The sequence below is a fragment of the Amphiura filiformis genome, chromosome 5 (assembly GCF_039555335.1).
Source record: "Amphiura filiformis chromosome 5, Afil_fr2py, whole genome shotgun sequence".
Taxonomy (NCBI): domain Eukaryota; kingdom Metazoa; phylum Echinodermata; class Ophiuroidea; order Amphilepidida; family Amphiuridae; genus Amphiura; species Amphiura filiformis.
This window is the reverse complement of record NC_092632.1, coordinates 22,921,176-22,940,520: the sequence shown is the minus strand read 5'-3', so window position 1 is coordinate 22,940,520 and position 19,345 is coordinate 22,921,176. Positions and strand designations below refer to the sequence as shown.

Below are 19,345 nucleotides of genomic sequence, written 5' to 3'. Positions count from 1 at the left end.
TTTGAAAAAGACTGCAGGAGGTTGGTCACAAAGATATCAGATTAATGATTTCCCCTTCCAAAATTAAACTGGTCACTTGTTGGTACCTTTTATGTTCCTGTCATGACCCTTCCCCCTCACCTACCTAGGGTAATCAACCCTATCCATACCCTTCTCCCTTTATAAGCAGCTCCTTCATGCATGTTGGACATGCTGCACTTTGCAGTGTCAGCACCTCCCCCCCCTTTGAAAAAATACCCCACCAGTTTCAATCAATACTTTCTCAAATATCTGATCAATAAGAATTTTTCAGCTTATTGACTGGTATAAATTATGGTTACTACAGTTTTTCAATATATTTTTGTCTTATTTATCACAAAAGTGCACATTGAATGTATTGTTAAGCTTCTAACAAGTCCTACAAATAAATTTTACCCCCTTCCTCTTTGAAATTAATCCCCAGCCTGCCTTAACTTGGCTATGAAGTAATCTGACTGAGTTCACCTGTTACATTTTCTATCTATAAATACATGTACACCATACATGCATCCCCACAAAAACCAGGCCACTCTCATCACCCCTATCACCTATCAAAAAACATAGCTAATGCATTCCATAAGCTTCCTTAAAACCCACTCCACATTCATGTTACATGGAAAATTTCCATCTCACTGAAAAACCGCAAGAAAGCAGCTGATTAACTTGATTTGATAGGAAACCTTCCGCTTTCTAAAAAAAGTGGGGAAAAATCAGTGTTCTTGCACTCGCCGACTTAGACTGTGCCGTGCATAGACTCATTGTCACATTTACGTTAAGCTGGTAATGTAGCCATTTCCACTGAATAAAGCAACATATTGGTTGATTAAACACTTCAGTGCTGTAAAGAGAGCTGCAGTCAGCATTAACGGGTCAACTGATTTTTATCGCAAAACCGATGCAAAAACAGGTACACACATACAATTTTGATCTATTGCAAACATTTTCTTTCCATTTCAAACCATAATTTAACAGAATGATAATAGCTATAATCAGATAAGCTTATCACCCCTGTGACTCGTATTATGAAATAAGCTCTACTCGCAGGAGAGTGATTATGATTTCGTAATTTTAAACTGGGTTACAGGGCAAATCATATTTAAGGAACATTTTTCCAAAAAATAAAATTAACATTGTAACTGAATTTTGCAATAGAATGAAAATGATTGTTGAACATGTTTGTGAAAGTTTTGTAATAATGCTTAACAAATGGTCATATATCTCCATAGGGATGTTATACTTGAGAATTTCTTGAATGAAAATTGATTGATGTTCACCATATTGATTAGTAGATCTTCGCTGTAGAGAAAGAGGCAGTGTTTTGTTTCTTACTGTATTTCCTACAGTTTCATTGAGACAGTGACGTTTAATGCTTTGCAGCAGTTACTCAGAGTGATTTTTGGTCACAACCTTAACATGAGTTGAACTTTTTTTCTTTTCTTAATTGTTGGTGCAGTATCCATAAACAGATATCCAGTTCTTGTAATGAAATGACAACAATTTTGCATTCATGTGTATTTTCTTACCATAAAAGTAACTTATGACATACAGATGTCATAGGGGATGTGTGGATTTCAACTGGAATAGCTCATTATTTGATGTTATGGAGCACGGTGGCCGAGCGGAATGGCTCTGGCTCATAATCGGAAGGTTGCAGGTTCAAGCCCGGCAGCGCCATCGTGTTGTGCCCTTGAGTAAGGCACTTTATCTCAATTACTCTTCTCCACCCAGGTGTATAAAGTATTGGTACTCTTAAATGCTGGGAAGGTAACAGACTCGCTGTTGACAATGGTTGAGGAGGTGTGGTGATCCCCTACAGCAACATTTCACGGTGGAGTCTGGCCTAATCCCTAGCGAAAGAGAGATGGGAACTCTGTTCTGTAAAATACAGGTTCGACTCTTTCACCTTTACCTTTTGATATTATTTGGACCCACTTCTGGTTTCATTACAGATTAAGGGTGATGTTGGCTTTGTAACAAACTTGGCTATACCTTTATGGCAGAGGTGTCAATCTGTCAAGTTGAAAAGTGGGAGCGGGACATTTGGCCTAAATTGTCAAAAAGTGGCTCAAAGGAACAAAAAAAAATATCATGAGAAATGTCCCCCGTCTTCCCCCCACCCCCGGATTGATGCTTCATACTACTATTATATTCTCCATTTACTTGATACACCCACCAGTACCACTTATGTAAGAGGAATGTTATCTCCATTTCACCTTACAGACATTGTGTCAGTTGATGCTCATCATCCCTCGCAGTCAAGTGGATCTGGGTGGGTGTATGAAATAATACCTCTTTTCTCTGAATTGTTATTATTATACATTTTACGTCATTTCTCTGAATCCATAAATCTTTAGAAGTTCTTGTAATTCCAAAAGGCATCTAGTTGTTTCTGCAAAAGTTATTATCCTGAAACATTTTTATTTTAACCCAAAGAATTGTTTCACTGCCACATTTAAAATCTTTGAGACATGATCCCTACCAATAGACCAGTTTTGTACTTCTCTAACCATAAGTGTTTTCTGCATTTTGTGATTACCACTGATATGATAGGTGAGTCAAGAAACATTGACTCATACCATACAGGTGTAGAGATAACCAGTCAACAAAACTGGATGCAAGATTGGAGGCTTAAAGGAACTAAGTTCTTGTTGTAAAATCATATTCTAAATTATTCAAATAACCTAATTTAGTAAAAATGAATGATAATATATTTGGAACCAAACTCGACTCGGGTAAAAAAACTGGTGGATATCCTTCTTCCAACAGGTTTCATTAATTAACATATTAATTAATTAGCATATTTTGCTCTCAAAATCAAGTAGACATCATTCCTTCCCATGACAAGTTCAAATCAATGTTAGAAAAAAAACTTTAATATGTATGTTGCACCTAAAACCTATACCTGTGTATAATAAAAGTGTTGCATTCAAATTGAGGTAAGTTGTAATGCTTTTCAGAACAGGTTGGCCTATGGTAAAGCATGGTAAGACTACAGTTAGTCTGGCTCTGATCTTTGGATGACTGTTACTACAATGTGACTACTGACTAACTACAGGGGAAATTTCAAGGGAAATCCCACGAAGCAATGAGGATTTGTCAAGTGGATCAATTGGGATCTATGTTATAAAATGAAAACCTAGATTGCTATGCAGATAAACTAGATCAGGCAGAGAAAATTATTCTGGTTTTATTATCTAACTGTCAAGGGATAAATGCCGATGGGGGTTTGATAAAATGAACAATCTCAAGTGAAAGTATGATTAATAGTCTTACTCCCCCTGTAAATAGTATCTGTTTATCTAACAACATGATTACATCGCAAACCAATTTCTGTTTTGCCACTCTCCCCTCACCCCTTTATCCTTCACTGGAATTTAACTTTCATGTTTTTTGTTATCTATGCAATAAGGCTGCATGTATAAAATTCATGTGTTTGTTCTCATCCCTGCCCTCATCACTTTTTGGAGCTGGTCCATATTTTTTTCTCTTTCAATTTTTCAGTATAACTTTTGATTTTAAAGCTCTAGTAATTCATTACGATGGCAACACAGTTAATTAAGCAACATGGATCACTTTAAGGAAGACTGTGTAGTATTCTGCCCCTCAAAACCTTCAAATAAAAAACTTCATCATTTTTCAAGAATGCAATGAAAAATAATTACAACTGCTATTTTACATTGAAAAAAAATATGTAAAAAACACATCCCACCCTTGTCAATACATGAAAATGCTCTGTAAGAAAACCAACAAATTAATTTTATGGAGCTTAATACTTGTCTCTAAAATTATTCGAATGCTGTCAATGGTTTTTTTAATGTTATGATGCACTGTTTATCATGCATGAACCTTTTCTGTTTAGAACATGAACCATGAAACACATTCTGTTTACATAATATGTACCATTCAAAATGTGTACAAATAATATTTCTATGAGTTTTCTTTTTACATGCATGAATAAAGTACATGTATTCAATTCCATTGTCAAGTCCCTTTCAAATGACAGGTAACAAAAACAATTTGCTAATTGTTTTTCACTGGCTGTCATTTATATTTGAGGAGACTTGTAGAAACCATTTCTCACAATTTGCTGAAAATTGCTATTGAAATAGAAATGGTCTTTGTGTGTTGCAAATTTGCAATGTCACTATTTATGGGTATACTATTTTAATGCTGGGTATGTTTTAAGTATTTATAAGCACAGAGGTTTAGGAAAATAAAATAACTAATTACAGTGCAGTCTGGAATGTTTAGGTCAGTAGTATTTTAGTAAGTACTTTTTACTTGTGTAAATCTGAAATAAAACTTACCCATTCATTTTAGTATAGGATAATGATGACTAAGGTGGCTTATGGTTTTCTACCAAAACCCCCTCAATGCTCATCTTAGCAAGACAACAAGAGCAAAAATTAATTTGTATCAATTTAAAGTCTCATGGTGGTTTTATCATTCATATAAAGTACTAACATACCAAGTTGTAGTTCAGTTGACTATGGTACTTCTTGGGATGGGATGAGACTGGACAGAACTTAACATTTTAGCAGAAACTTTGCAATACCTGTGAAATTGCATGCAAAGAATTCAGGCCTATCTCTCATGTCCTCAAACCACATAATTTCCTAGCAAGTATCTTCCAACATATCACACACAGGCAATGGGATCATATAGCCCTAAAGCATGAGATAAAACCATGAAACTCGTAACAAGAAATAGTTGCAAATAAGCAGTGCAGTTTACAGAGATATCGTTCTGATGAGCTGACTGACATCAATTTGGCTTATTATCTGATACAGGTATGTTCACAATTATCTACTCGTGTATATACTTCTGTTATTTCCAATAGGGGAAGGAGACAGTCTAGTCTTTCTGAGCTGCAGGTGTGTTGAAATTTGCAAATTCCCGACTTAGTGGGTATAACAAAAAGATTATTTTTTGGGCAGTTACGGGCGAAACCCATTGAAAAGTCAAAATACTCATACTTCAAAACTTGAGGTTAAATTTTGAGATATACTTGTTGCTAACAGAAATGAGACCCAGCCCATGAAAATCACAGTGGGTGCGACGATATGCTACTCTGGCGGTCTGTGGGGTATGTGAAATTTTGTCACCCAAGTCAGCAAAGACAAACTCACTGCTGACTTCAACATCATCTATGGCAACAAAGTGTCACAAATGCGGACCAGTTTGACATTATAAGTTTACAATTTGAGATTGGGCCTATGAAGATTTCGGTTTATTCCAAGCATTGTTGAGACCACATCGAGAGTTTATTGCAAGAAAACCCCACTCCAATAGCTGCCAGGTGTCACATTTTAAGATGCTTTAGATTTTCAAAATGTAGAAAATTGTCAAATATCCATTGGGCATCATCTATGGCAACAAAGTGTCACATATGCGGACCAGTTTGACATTATAAATTTACAATTTGTTATTGAGCCTATGAAGATTTTGGCTTATTTCAAGCACTGGTGAGACCACACTGAGGGGTTAGTGCAAGATTAAGAATGCCCCATCTGTAAAGCTGCCAGGTGTCATATTTTAAGATGCTGTAGATTGTTAGAATGCAGACAATTATCAAATATCTATAGGGCAGCTATTGCAGATATGGCTTTCTGGCATTAATTCCTAAATGTTGGCTCATACTTCCTGAATGACCAACTGCACCCCACCACCACCAGCTGAGTTTGGTGGTTAATCAAGGTAAAGAAGTCTTATTATCAATTATCAATCACAATTATACCGATTGACTATAACTATAACTAAAAGAAACAAATTCCACCAAAGCTTTATACAGAGAGAGAACACAATTGCGAAAATCAATAATAAACCTAATTCCGATGGCACCTGTCCCATGGACAATCTTGAAAGTGGATCTTACTTTGGTTGGGAACATGAATCCCGGAACATTCTCAAATATTAAGTCACCATGGTAACTGAGCCATGACTCACATTGCACGAGGGGTCGGCATGGGGTCATCTCAGAGACACATTTTACAGTTGGAGACAACATTCGATGCTTACTCCCTACATTACAATTTGATGTAAGCTAGCAGCCAATAATACATGTAGATGGATTAAGATAAATTGAGCTTGATCACACTAAAATTGATCACACTCCAATTTACACAGAAATTACTTTGCTCTGGTGTAGATTTGGTAAAAAAGATGTTACCATCAATGTCTATTCTGATTACTATACCACAGGCAATCAATGTGTAATGAAATGAAAATTAAATGTTGCAATTAATTTCTTTTCCTTTTTTAGCAACTTTGAAGTAAACCACTTTAAATTTGAGTGAAACCAGTAAATGAGCTTTGGTATTACTATTTTTTTGATATCATTTTGTGATAAACAGGGGCATATCCAGGGGCTTTCTTAAAAATTATGCAAATTAACCTATTTTACTTGGTATATTTCTGCTACCCCCACCCCCACCCACCCGCTGAGCCCCCTGGGTATAGGGTTCCTGCATAATGCCCCTTTCATAAAGTAGTTAGTAATGCTGTGCAAAAACAATGTCTATTCCAGTTTAAATTCAGACACCCCGTATGGAAGATATGACCCACACATAGGGCATGTAGATTTAAATTGGAATCACAAATTCAGGTAACCTCATGCCTTCCATAAGTGGATTTCAACTGGAATAGCCAAATGCAAAGAAAGGAATACAAGTACTACAATGCAAAGTCTTACAGGGTTTTCTACTCATTCCATGAAATCATTATAAATATAAATAAAGTCAAGAAATGCCTAGCTAAGAAAGCAGTTTTGATTTGAAGCTTATCTTGTCTCTACTTCAGGAGACATTCAATCTTCTGTGAAAAGGTGTAAAGGTATCATGCATTATAGACTGACAATCACTGTAAATGTTTATCAGAGGGGGGCGGTAATCAAAAATGTACCCATGTCAAAATTTTCAAGGAAAAATCCTTTGGTTGAGAGTGCACACATTCAAGGTAACAATATCCTTAATCCATTACATCAAAACCAGGGCAATTTGTGATATTTAAATGACCCACAATACAGACTTGCTATCATCAGCGACATCAAATATGATCACATGTATGTTTGCCAATGTTACAGAAGACATACTTTAATCAAATTCATGAACTTATTAGAAATCATCCTAACATGCAAAAATACAGAAATCTATGCCTTTTGAATCATCAGTAAATCGGATTGTGTTTCACATATTTATTGAATTCAGTACTGCACCATATACCATTACCAAAATGATCCTAAATAAGGATATTGGTTGGAATAACTGATCCAAGACTTTAATTGAAGCAATCAGCTTCACAAACTTTGAAATACACACACTTTTTAACATTAATGTTGAAATCCTAATTAAACAGGGCCAAATGTTTAAATTATTTTGAAAATATAGATGTAAATGGAACCTTTAGGCCTGAGGGTGGTGCAATAATTATGTGTACCCCGGGGTGGTGACATATAGGGGGCGCAAAGATTTTTTGCAGGCTAAAAGGGAGGGTAAGCATTTTTTGGCAAGTTGAAAGGGGAAAGTGATTTTTGGAACAGTTTGGGCAACATTTTGATAAAAAAAGGTGTAGAAAGAAATACATACATGTTAGGAAAACGTTCAAGTGTGCAACAAAAATCTCTGAAGGGAACAAGGCAACTATCAAGGGGAGCATGACCATGATGACTGGTCAAAAATGGGCAATCAAAATGTAAAAATATCACAGCAGCCAGCGTCCCACTGGGTGGGGGAAAAAGGGGCCTGCAGAGATGCCAACATTAACATCCAGAAAATAGGGAGGTTGCAAAAATTACATGCAACTTCAATTGCACATAACTTGTCAGAAATAGGGACTAGAGGGAGGTTTCCAAATTTGGGTGTCAAAATGGACAAAAATTTTTCCAAAAATAGGGAGGGTTGGCATATCTGGGCCTGCTGAGTCCCTTTGGATATGCCACTGCAAATGACATTACAATTTGAGGAACTTGTCCCTAAATTTGCAAATCACGCTCTCCTGTATAATACAGCTGTTGACTGTTCCCTAAATGTCTCAATGCAACAGTGGATGATATTTAGTTTTAAAACATGCTTTTCTCTGGGCAACAGTCTTATTTGCCAAGCTCAGTGTTTGCAAAATGTGAGATTTTGGTGCCAGGCAGTCTGTTGAGTCTGAAATATTGCATATAGCCGAAACACTCCAAAATGAACTTGCACTACCATGCGCTACATAAAACATAACCTAGATCGACAAAAAAAAAAAAATCATGTCAAATATTTAAACTACACATTTAAAATGCATTTTGAGAAAGCGCCAGGAAAATGACACAAAATGTATATGGGACCATCAGTATTGGCTTGGAGTTGTAGACAGTGCGAGGAAAGAGGTATGGGAAAAAGTGCAACTTGAACAGGCACTTGAAAGGCACTTTAGCGATTTGATAGTAGGGTAACTGCAAAATCAAGAGCATTTACCGAGTGTATCACACGCTAAAAATCACAAGCTATTATAGCTCTTGGTGCAAAAGTTAAATGTAGTAAAATGCTGTACCGGCCGTAAAAACTCGGCCTATGTGCCACAGCCCAGCACACACCACATTCGCTCACACAGACGAGGTTGCCTTATACATTTTATTGAACAGTTAAGTGAGTGTAAGACGAGACTGGAGAGCCGCGACCCTATATCGTAGCACAATTGTATTGGATGTGTACACAGGGTTGAAGAATGCCATTTATTACCACTACCCTGCACAACCGAGCTAATGTCAGAAATATGAAATTCCATAGTTTTCTGGTTTTTATGAATAATAATAGGGCGAGTACGTATATACGGCACCAACACATACACACAACATGGGTTGAAGATTAAATCTACAGCTGCGGAAGTGAATTTCAGATTTTTTTTCTTAAAATGCTTTTGTTCAGTTTTGAAATTCAAGCAGAGCATTTTTGAAGCAAGGTTCCCATGTCTTTGAACCCATTATCAAAGATTTTGTCATTGTTTCATAATTTTTTTCTCAAATGCATGAATTCAGCAAAATGGTTCAGTGTAACAGACTCTAAAATCCATACAAGCATCAGGAAAAATAAGGTCAAATATAATCTTAAGAAAGACTTGGTGTTTTACAATTCAAATGAAATATCTTGAAGCTGTTGTGGATAAACTTTCACAATGTGCAGTCAGCAATTCCAACAAATAAAATCAATGAAAATCAGCCTTTATTGAAATAGTACCAAAACATGAATGACACCTTAACAAAAAATATGAAATGAATGCAAATTTTGATGAAAATTATTCCAACTAGAACACACAGCCTCAACAGGTGAAATGTTACCGAATATTGTCATAAATTTTCATGGATTCAACATGGTAGTGTGAGGTTACAGCATGGAATCATCTCTAAACCAAAAACAAGTCCAACCTTCTCGGATAAAATTGAAGAACTGTTAAAATTAAGTTTCTTAGTAGATCTGCGACTGGTTTGGATTTTTGTTGAAGTGGGATTTACGTAACATCATAATGTAAGTTGTGCAATGAGATTTGAACCCACTTCAAGATCGGTGCATACAATATCAACAGGTTCAGATAGGCAATACTGCCACTTCATGGAGGATATAGCACTTCAATGAGCAAAAAGAAATCTTTCATTTTGCGTGCCTAGGGCCAAGAAATCTCAAACCGGCGGTGCGTTGCCGGAGATGAGTGCATAGATTGGCATGTCAGATGATATTGATTCATAACGTTCGTGTCGTTGCTGGACTGTCTGCGCACTGCATCGAGTTACGCCAGACGAGTCAAATTCTAACCTAACACCCGGGTTTCTGAATTCGGTTCCTTGCATCTGTGTAAATATTGCCCATGTGAAAAACTAGTAGAAATGGTCGGACAATATGGGTTAGTATACCATGACATATTAGTCTCATGCCTAACGCCAATGCTCTCAAAAGAGAATGAAATACACTCATGTGTGAGCTTGATAGCATAGCGTTAAATTCAAATTGAATCGCCCCTATTACAGACAGGGTTATTACATTGTCCAGGTCTTGTAGCCGTGAGATAGTAACGATCGAGATAGAGCGCTCATTAGCAAGTGGCATATCGGCTACAATATCAAATGGTCATTTTCCTCTGAGTGGCTCACTTACACGTGTCTAGATTCTCGTCCGCAAACGCCTAATATAATTCGCACGAGGTAAATAAGATGTATCGCATTTGCTCTGGTTACACGGGACGAGACCAAATCTTGCGTTGGGAGTAAGCAATATAGCAAGACCCTGTATTTGGTGTATGTATCTTGCCAACGAGTCGTTTGTGAGTAACAATCTCTGGCAGATAGTTTCTTTTACATATGAATGGTTTTAGTTTACAGTGTGAACCAAAAACGGCTTTCTACCTCAACCCTTGAACTAGCAAAATATATATTTGTCATCAATTGTAATTCTAGATATTCCGTATTCTTCTTATCTTCATAAACATGTTATAATACAATTGCATTAAATTTACTGACATCTCTGACTCATCTTACGCAGAGCTATAAAATATTTTTACCAATTCTATTTTGTTTTTGGTAGTCTGCTGCTGGCACTTTAACTCCATGGGCAAAACTATCAAAGAAATATTTTGATTGGTTACAAAGAGGCCTATCATATCTTGAACATCCAATAAGAGACAAGGTAAGAATGGTCAATAGGATATATTGTTCGGAGATATTAAATGATTTATGTTGATTGGTTGCTTATATCAAGTTATTAACCAATCATGAGCAATTTAAGAAAGGGAGTTGTGCCCAAGGGGTTAAAACAAATCAGCTGAATCATACAAAAAACAGATTATTGGTATGGGCAAGGTTTACAATAATATAAAAATCTTGGAAAATTTTGGAGGGAAAAAGCAAAATACAGAAATACATAAGAAACTGTGGAAAACTTTGCTATCTACAAATGGGAATTTAGCTTACCTTCCTGGGAAATGACAGGCCTGGACATTTGCAATCCTACAGGCAGAAAATAGTTTGTAAAAAGAAAGAAAAAAAAACAGTGAAAAAAGGAATTTTACCAAATTAACTGAAATATTGGTTTGGTTTGTAACATTACCCTAGCTCCCATAGATGTTGAACCTATACCAATAATCTGCTATTTCTACAATTCAGATCATTCATGTAAGAATGTTTTCTCATGACAGAAGCTCCAACATAAACGAGGAACGATTATGAATTTATGATAAATGGTCTAGCTATTTTGTTTTCATACTCAAATTTACAAATCTTTGCATATCTATCCTGCATAGGAAACATCAGACATCACCTGTGCCTTCTGCTCCATTCACTAGAATCTCAAACATGCTCATCCATAAAGACACAATTCTTTGACCCCAATATGTTTGTACACTAATGTAATGACCCCTGAATATGTTGGGTACAAAAACTCATACTCTACAACTTGAGGTCATATTTTGAGCTATGATTATTGAATGGGGGTTATTCAACTTTGCCTGAAAATGAGATCATTTTGGTAAGTACTGCAGTCCTCCTCATACTTCAAAAATTGATATCACATAGATTTATGGTATTTTGGTATCATCATTGATTATTTATTTGATGCATAAATGACTGAGGATACAGACATCCATAGTGACAATAAATAATGGATGCTTTGAGTGGAAATTGAAATTATGGGTGTATGTTGCAATAGTTAGCCTGTTCTGACAAATTTGGGTAGCTTAGTGCATATTTCATATTTTGCTAACTGGTTGTGATTGCATGATGTCAATTTTTTGGAAAGGAAATCATGATGCAAGATTGACAATGTGGTTTCTTTGCCAAAACTATTTCCCATGAGCTTGTGATAAGTTCTATTGACTCAATATTTGTTTTTTCAAATAAATAAATCTGTCCATCATTTTTGAATCATTGATGCTACAAAATGGTCACTTTCTTTTTGAATATTTAGGTACCGGGGGCAAAGTGAATGTCACGGGGTGGATCGACAACTTTTGCACAAAATTGTTGCAAAGAAGTGGACATTTTTGGCTTTTGGGTGGGAGGGGGTAAATTGAATTTCAGGAGGGGAATAATCAACAAATTTTATGCAAAATAGCCAGAAAAGTGGACATTTTCTTAATTTTGTGTTTTACTGATTGATGGCAGGGGGGAGGCAAGAATTCTGACTGGGGAGGGGAGATTTCCCCCATGCCCCCAGCACCATCACTGTTTAGATATACTTAGTTTTGTTATGTAAGATCCTTTTTACACTCTCCCGGTACTAGTAAAAGACAATACTTTTCAAATTTCAGCACCTGTATAACTGTTAAAGGCACTTTCATTGATCCACCAAGGATTTAAATGAAGTTGCTTCAACATGGTTGGGACTTTCAATTGGGAGGATACCTTTAAAACAATTTCTTTTCAGAAATAATACAAAATTATGAAGAAAACTGACAGCCGTATTTGAGAAAACATCCGTATTGGATTTGGAACAGAATTCTTTATGCCCTGACATAAAGAATTTAGAATTGTGTCTCTTGACATTAAAATGCACTGTCTCACTTATTCGTTGTAGGGGTTATTCCAAAAGTGGGGAAAAAATGATGTGTGGGGATAGGGTAGTTTGGGCTTGTGGGATCTCTGAATGACTGAATGTCCCTTTAAGCTCAGCTTCATAACTGGGAAAAACTTGAGAAATTTCAAACAATGAACTTGCACCTAAAGTCTTAATGACATACAAGGGGCAAAAAGTGATCAACGTTTAGTATTTTTACCTCACCAAATATAAGAAAATGGTAGAATTTTGAATCAATTCACTAACAGTTCAAACAAAGATATGTAGTTCAGTTCATGGAACTAACAAGACACAAATGCAACCTTAAAATAAATCATATAAAATGTAAATAAAAATAAAACCTGAGACATAACATTAACTAAGACTTAACTAAAGAAACGTTAAAAATCAGATATTCAAAGATGTTTTTTTAATTTTTTTTATGGGCCAACAATTAATGTCAACCATATTAAACATTAGATAGTGGGGATTTCCCTGAATTTTGCTTGGGTTCTTGCCCTGGTATCCTTTCTGGCATGCATATCAATCAATTAGGTGAATAAGGTCTAACTATATTGGGCAATACCAGATTTTTCAAAGTACTCCTTTTCTCAGAATTTGGCAGATCCAAATCCTCTAAATTCCTATGAAATTTTCTTCTTAAGTTTTTGCCAAACATTTTAAGTTCGTTTAAACTGCAACCATGTAAACCATAATGAAAACTATGTTGTTTTAAGGGAACAAAAATGACAGCGATAAGACCTTAGCCTTTGAACGCACTTTATCAACGAACCGAACACCATTTTTCAAGACATGCAAATGAACATGTCATGGTATGTCTGCTTAGGGTTCAAAGTTCAGGGCAGAGGTGCCGCTTCACATGAAATGTTTGGATGCTTTCCAACAGGGGAAGCCAACACAACATGAATGTTCAGGAACTCATAATTCATGTGCACTCCCTGACCCTCTCCTAACTAGTTCAGCAGAAATATCAAATTAATATATTGCACAGGGCTTTTGCTCCGTTTTTCACTGTAATGTAAAATAATCAGCTGGTTTCAAAAAAGTTTCAAATTATCAGGGGCTATGTTGAGTACCAGCAAACCAGCACCAACAATGCATACATAAATACCTTATTTCTTTGAAGAACTTGGAGAATGTATCAATTTTTTTTTTAATTTGGAAAAATCTATGATTCCAGCAGACAAACTTGACATTGACTCTTGTATTAGGGTTAAGCAATTAATGCAATTTATTTATAGAAACCGCATCATAACCACGATAACACATAAACTGTTCCATATACATTTGTATGATTGCGAGTTGTTCTTTAGGATCTAGATAGGTTTACAGTAATAGGCCAAGTATAATTTTGTATCTTAAAAAATCTAGATAACGAAATCACGTGGGTTACTTAAAGCGAAACCACCATTCACAAAAACTTTTTTTTTCGGTATTTAATTTGTTTTTATATCAATGTGAATTTATGTAGTCTAAGTCATGGTTTATTGATAATGAAAATACATTGATCAACATTGGTGGTACCAGGAGTACCATGAGCATCCCACAATCCCCCAGTCAAATATATTTAGGCCAAAAATGCCCAATTTTGGGCAAATTTTCAGATTCCCCCTTACATTTTCTTGCACCTATCAGAATAATCTTGGTGCCTGCACTGTGAACTGATATTCAAAGCAATAGAAGAAATGTATTCACTCCAGTGACTTTCTCACTTCTGCACCTGATCCATTCAGACTGAGGTTGGAAATATTGAATTCAAAATAAGGCCACAAAAAAGGAGGAGAGCATAAGAAAGAAAAAGAGCATACAAAGTGTTACAATGTCACATAAGTTCTGTTTGATTCTGGGTTTTCAGAATTGCAAAGTTGGACCACAGATGGGCAGACCTAAATTATGCATGGAAGGGGCTTGCAGGTGTGTCAGCACCCCTCAACTCCACTTTTTGCTATTTTTCCCATAAAAAGGTCCCAAAGTGGGAAAAATGTCAACATTATACTGCGAACCTAATTGCTAATTTAATAAGTCCACCAATATTTAACCTGGTACTTTCAATCTTGTAACAAAATTCTACTAAGTAAAATTAATTTTTCTCTAGGCCATAAAATTGTAAGACTATCACCCAATATGGTCTCATAATTATTTCAAGAAGCATAGCTCAATAAACCTATATTCAAAGTGATAGCTTCTCATGTTTTGGACAACGATTTTTTGTACCCGGCACATCCAAAGGTCACACCATAACAATATACGTATTTGGCGTTAAGGAACTGTGTCTTGGATATTGTGTTGCTTGAGATCCAGGTGCAACAATGTGGAGGTGGTATATGTTATTCCAGGGACAGGCTTCACAGTAAACGCTGAACTTCAGTGCCTACATAATACACTACGTTTAGACCTTAAAGGAAATCTGTACCATAAACTAATCAATGGCTATATAGTTGCAGTAATAATAAAAACGGCAAAGAGTAAAAGTCCCAAGCTTATAATATACGTCCAAATAAAGGAGAAATTCTTAATTCCTTACAACGATCAGCGGTCAGTTTGCAATCCATGGTGGCTGCCATATTGATACCCGATATATTTTTTATTATGCTGTAACGGTACCCCGATTTTGAAACCAGCAAAATCCGTGCCACAAGCCTCGTCCCTCGTGAACTTTGGTGACACGTAGCGAATACTACCAAAGTTCAGATTCAACATTCGTTCAAAAGAAATCGCGACAATTTTTACCCATAAAACAACAGAAGAACATAAAAAAATGTATTTTAAGTAATATTTATGATCAACCATGTCTTTTGAGAACGAAAAGTGTAAAAACAGCACTAAAAACCAAAATTCGCTGTGGGGGTCGCGAATGCCACACAGCAACACACGATCACCGAAGGTAGCCGAGGGTCTGTGTGAAAGGTTACACTACCAGGCCCATATGCAGGATTTCATTTGGGGGGTGCTGATTTTGAAAAAGTGAACTTTTTTCCAAGGGGGTGGGGCAATTTTGTGAAAAGTGGACAAAATAAGGACCTTTTTTGTCCAAAAAAGCGTAAAATTCTGAAATGTTGGGACTTTTTGTATACTTTTCTAAATTTGGGATTGGGGTGCATCACACCCCCTGCTCCACCCCACCCCCCCCCTCGTGTGCGGGCCTGAGAGAGAGACAGAGAGAGAGAAAGACACAGAAGCTTGAATTCTTTTGGTGTTCCTTTAACATGATAAGCTTTGCAACTCAACTTTCACATACTGCAACTTTAGCTCAAGTGGAATGGATCAAGTCACATCTATCAGTCATGCGAGTGCCATGTGCAAAGAAATAAAGACAATTGCTGAAATACTACATCGGCTCTGCAACATAAAACAGCATTTTTGAAACTTGCTAAGGCCTAAAGTGCATTTTTCCTGAGTCAGTGCTGAGTAGGTCTAGAAATTATTTATCAAAAGCTGTCATTAGGTTGACTAATGGATAGACTGGATCAAATATCTGAAATACTGGAGTCTGTTTTTCATTTGGCTTACAAATAAGCAGATTTTTAGCAGATTTAGCAGCCCTATAGTTTATCATACAGCTTATAAATGACAGTAAAAAACAACAGTGATATATATATATATAGACTATTAGATTAAATTACTCATTTCTTTTTCTCTTTATCGATCACATAACATATTAATATTATTTTGAATCAGTAGTTGCAATGATTTTGCCTGATGCTTATCTGCGTTTGAATTGAGCATTGAATTGCAGTCTTATGAACAGAAGATCAACATGAGCTAGGCAATGGTTCTTTTGAGTGCATAATTATCAAGATATGTTCCATACAATTATGGATTAACATACTAAGTGTATATGTATGCGAGAACTGGCCCAGGTCCCTCCGATCGCGTTGTCCAAATTGCAAACGTGCAGCACGAAGCCTATGCTGGCAGGCTGGTCACTACTGGCTATTAACCCTAACGCTAAAAGTGGTTTTGGGCTATTGGAAAGGAAAGAAGGAACAAAAAGGGAGAGAAGATGAACAAAAAAGTTACTTGGCACCCCCGGGATTCAAACTTTAGACCCCTTGGATCACCGACAACTAGCCATGGGTCTTTCGCTGGTTCGGCCAATGAAAGCGTGCATAATGACTTAGGCCAATTGCATCATCACATCACGTTGGATGTATGCATGCACAGTGGTTTTACTTTGTAAGATTTTGTAAGATTTGATAGAGTTTAAGGTTATAATCAATTGCAGTAAACCTTTGACGAGCGCGTATTTTAAGCATACATCGCGTATTTACTGCGTTGGACGCACTTGTCTCTGATTGGCTGCCGAGGCGATCAGCTGTTGCCGAGTGGAAATTTATGAATGAACTGTGCGCTGTACGCGTTGTTAGCTCCAAATTTGTAACATCACGGTAGTCACGCTCGTCAAAGGTTTACTGCAAAATACAGTAAGCCAAAAAATTAAGGTACCAGTTGTGTTCACCCCTGTATATCCTAAATAAAGACAAGTATGTCAAAATTAAAACAAGCAGTCAATACCTGTACTCTTTAGCTCTGATTTAAGATCTTATTTGTTGAAATTGGTTGAGGATTAAAGAAGCGGTGATCTAAAACCTAATGAAGAAACGAAATCAAAAGTTGCACTTTTGTGTTCTAATCAATGGAAGCACAACGGTAGTTTTAACGTGCTAATCAATGGAAGCACGGCGCCAGTTCTCTTGTTCGCGAACGCTTTGTGTACAAATCAATAGAGCTTGCAATGCAGCAAACTGCAACTTTTAAATTGGCATCTTCCTTGGGTATTTGGACTGTCATGTTTTTATTTCCAGAACAATTTCAACAAATGAGGTCTTAAATTCGAGCTAAAAGATGCAGCTATTGGCAGCTGGTTCCAATTATGACATATCTGTCTTTGTTTATGATATACAGGGGGTGAACATAACTGGTACCTTAATTTTTTGGCTTACTGTAGTATAATACTGACTTGTTGGGATTTTTGCCATGGCTCTAAACTAGACAGTCACACAAAATGGTTGAATCTTTGAGGCACTCAGATTACATTCACAATAGATGATTGCAAAGCAACACATTTGTTGCTGCCTTGCAGTAGCAGTGCAAGGAAATATCTTTAATAGAGTCCACTTTTGACTGCAACATTAATACAAATTCCTATTTTTTGCACTCTTAAGGTGAATATTTTGTGAAACTGACAAAAAATGTGTTAACAAAATATTAAAGCCGGAGTTTACTATTTATGAGTTTTTGTCTTTGTGTAACAGCTAAATTCAGATTTAATTTGGATTGCCAAGATATGCTCCATACAATTATGGATTAACATACTAAGTGTATATGTATGCGAGAACTGGCCCAGGTCCCTCTGATCGCGTTGTCCGACTGACGAATTTCAACAAATAAAGTCTTAAATTCGAGCTAAAAGATGAAGCTATTGGCTGCTGGTTCCAATTATGACATATCTGATATACAGGGGGTGAACATAACTGGTACCTTAATTTTTTGGCTTACTGTAGTATAATACTGACTTGTTGGGATTTTTGCCATGGCTCTAAACTAGACAGTCACACAAAATGGTTGAATCTTTGAGGCACTCAGATTACATTCACAATAGATGATTGCAAAGCAACACATTTGTTGCTGCCTTGCAGTAGCAGTGCAAGGAAATATCTTTAATAGAGTCCACTTTTGACTGCAACATTAATACAAATTCCTATTTTTTGCACTTATACTCTTAAGGTGAATATTTTGTGAAACTGACAAAAATGTGTTAACAAAATATTAAAGCCGGAGTTTACTATTTATGAGTTTTTGTCTTTGTGTAACAGCTAAATTCAGATTTAATTTGGATTGCCCAAATCCCACTTGAATACACATTACCACTGTCACACGATTTTGCACATCCTGAAGAAATGTATCTACACTGTCACCTCTCAGTTTTGGATCAGTTCTGAAGGGCACCATTGAAGTGTGGAAACAGAACATGAACAATGTAAGTTTACTGATGTCTATAATTGATAACAAAGAGCAACATTGTTCAATATCAAAAGCTATCAGACTTTGGCTTCTGGAAATTCAGTACTGGAAATTCTCGGCTCGCCTATGATCAGCTCGTAATAGGCGAGCCGAGAAATATTAGGCTTCTGTTGCTGCGCAAATCAATAAATTCCCAACTTACACCCACATACGATTTTAAAGCATGCGTCACTCACGCAAAGTACAGTTCGCGTCTTTGCCCAGGTGTGTATACGCCATTCTACATCAGTTTAGGCACCGATTTAAATTGAAATTGTAGGTGAGCTATACATCACTCTCAAAGCCTTAGCCACAGGAGTATGATGCACACCCACATGCCAATAAGAAAAGTCCACTTTTTTATGCAAAAAAAAACATTGAAAATCATCCACTTTTTTGAAGAAAAATGTCACAAAAAGTATGTTTTTCAGGAGAAACATTGAAATAGCCCTTTTTGAAGGCAACATTCACAAAAAGCCTACTTTTTAGCTCTCTGCACCCCCAATAAATCCTGGCTATGGGTCTGATCACTCTCATGAGGGTGTTTAGGAGAGCATTTAGCAGAGTGATCATTCTGGCTTAGGCCTCAAAAGTCAAAACCTGTTATACCGAACAGCTATATTAAATACCATACTGATTTGTGTATCGTCAGCGCTTTGACTCCTCTGGAAAAACACTATACAAATCACATCAATAATAAATAAATACTAAAAAATGGGATGTGAACAAGCAATAATGGATGTCATTTATCACAAAAAATGAGCAGCCGTGGCAGTGGCAGCGGTGGCTCG

At 36.5% G+C, this 19,345-nt stretch overlaps 1 protein-coding gene across 1 annotated transcript in view; it reads right to left on the bottom strand.

The window, feature by feature from the left end:
• Positions 1-19,345, bottom strand: part of LOC140152809 (uncharacterized) — a 172,665-nt gene that overhangs the window by 106,427 nt on the left and 46,893 nt on the right. Inside the window, 1 exon segment of the mRNA XM_072175309.1 lies at positions 10,952-10,987. Within this exon segment, the coding sequence (XP_072031410.1) occupies positions 10,952-10,987 (36 nt within the window).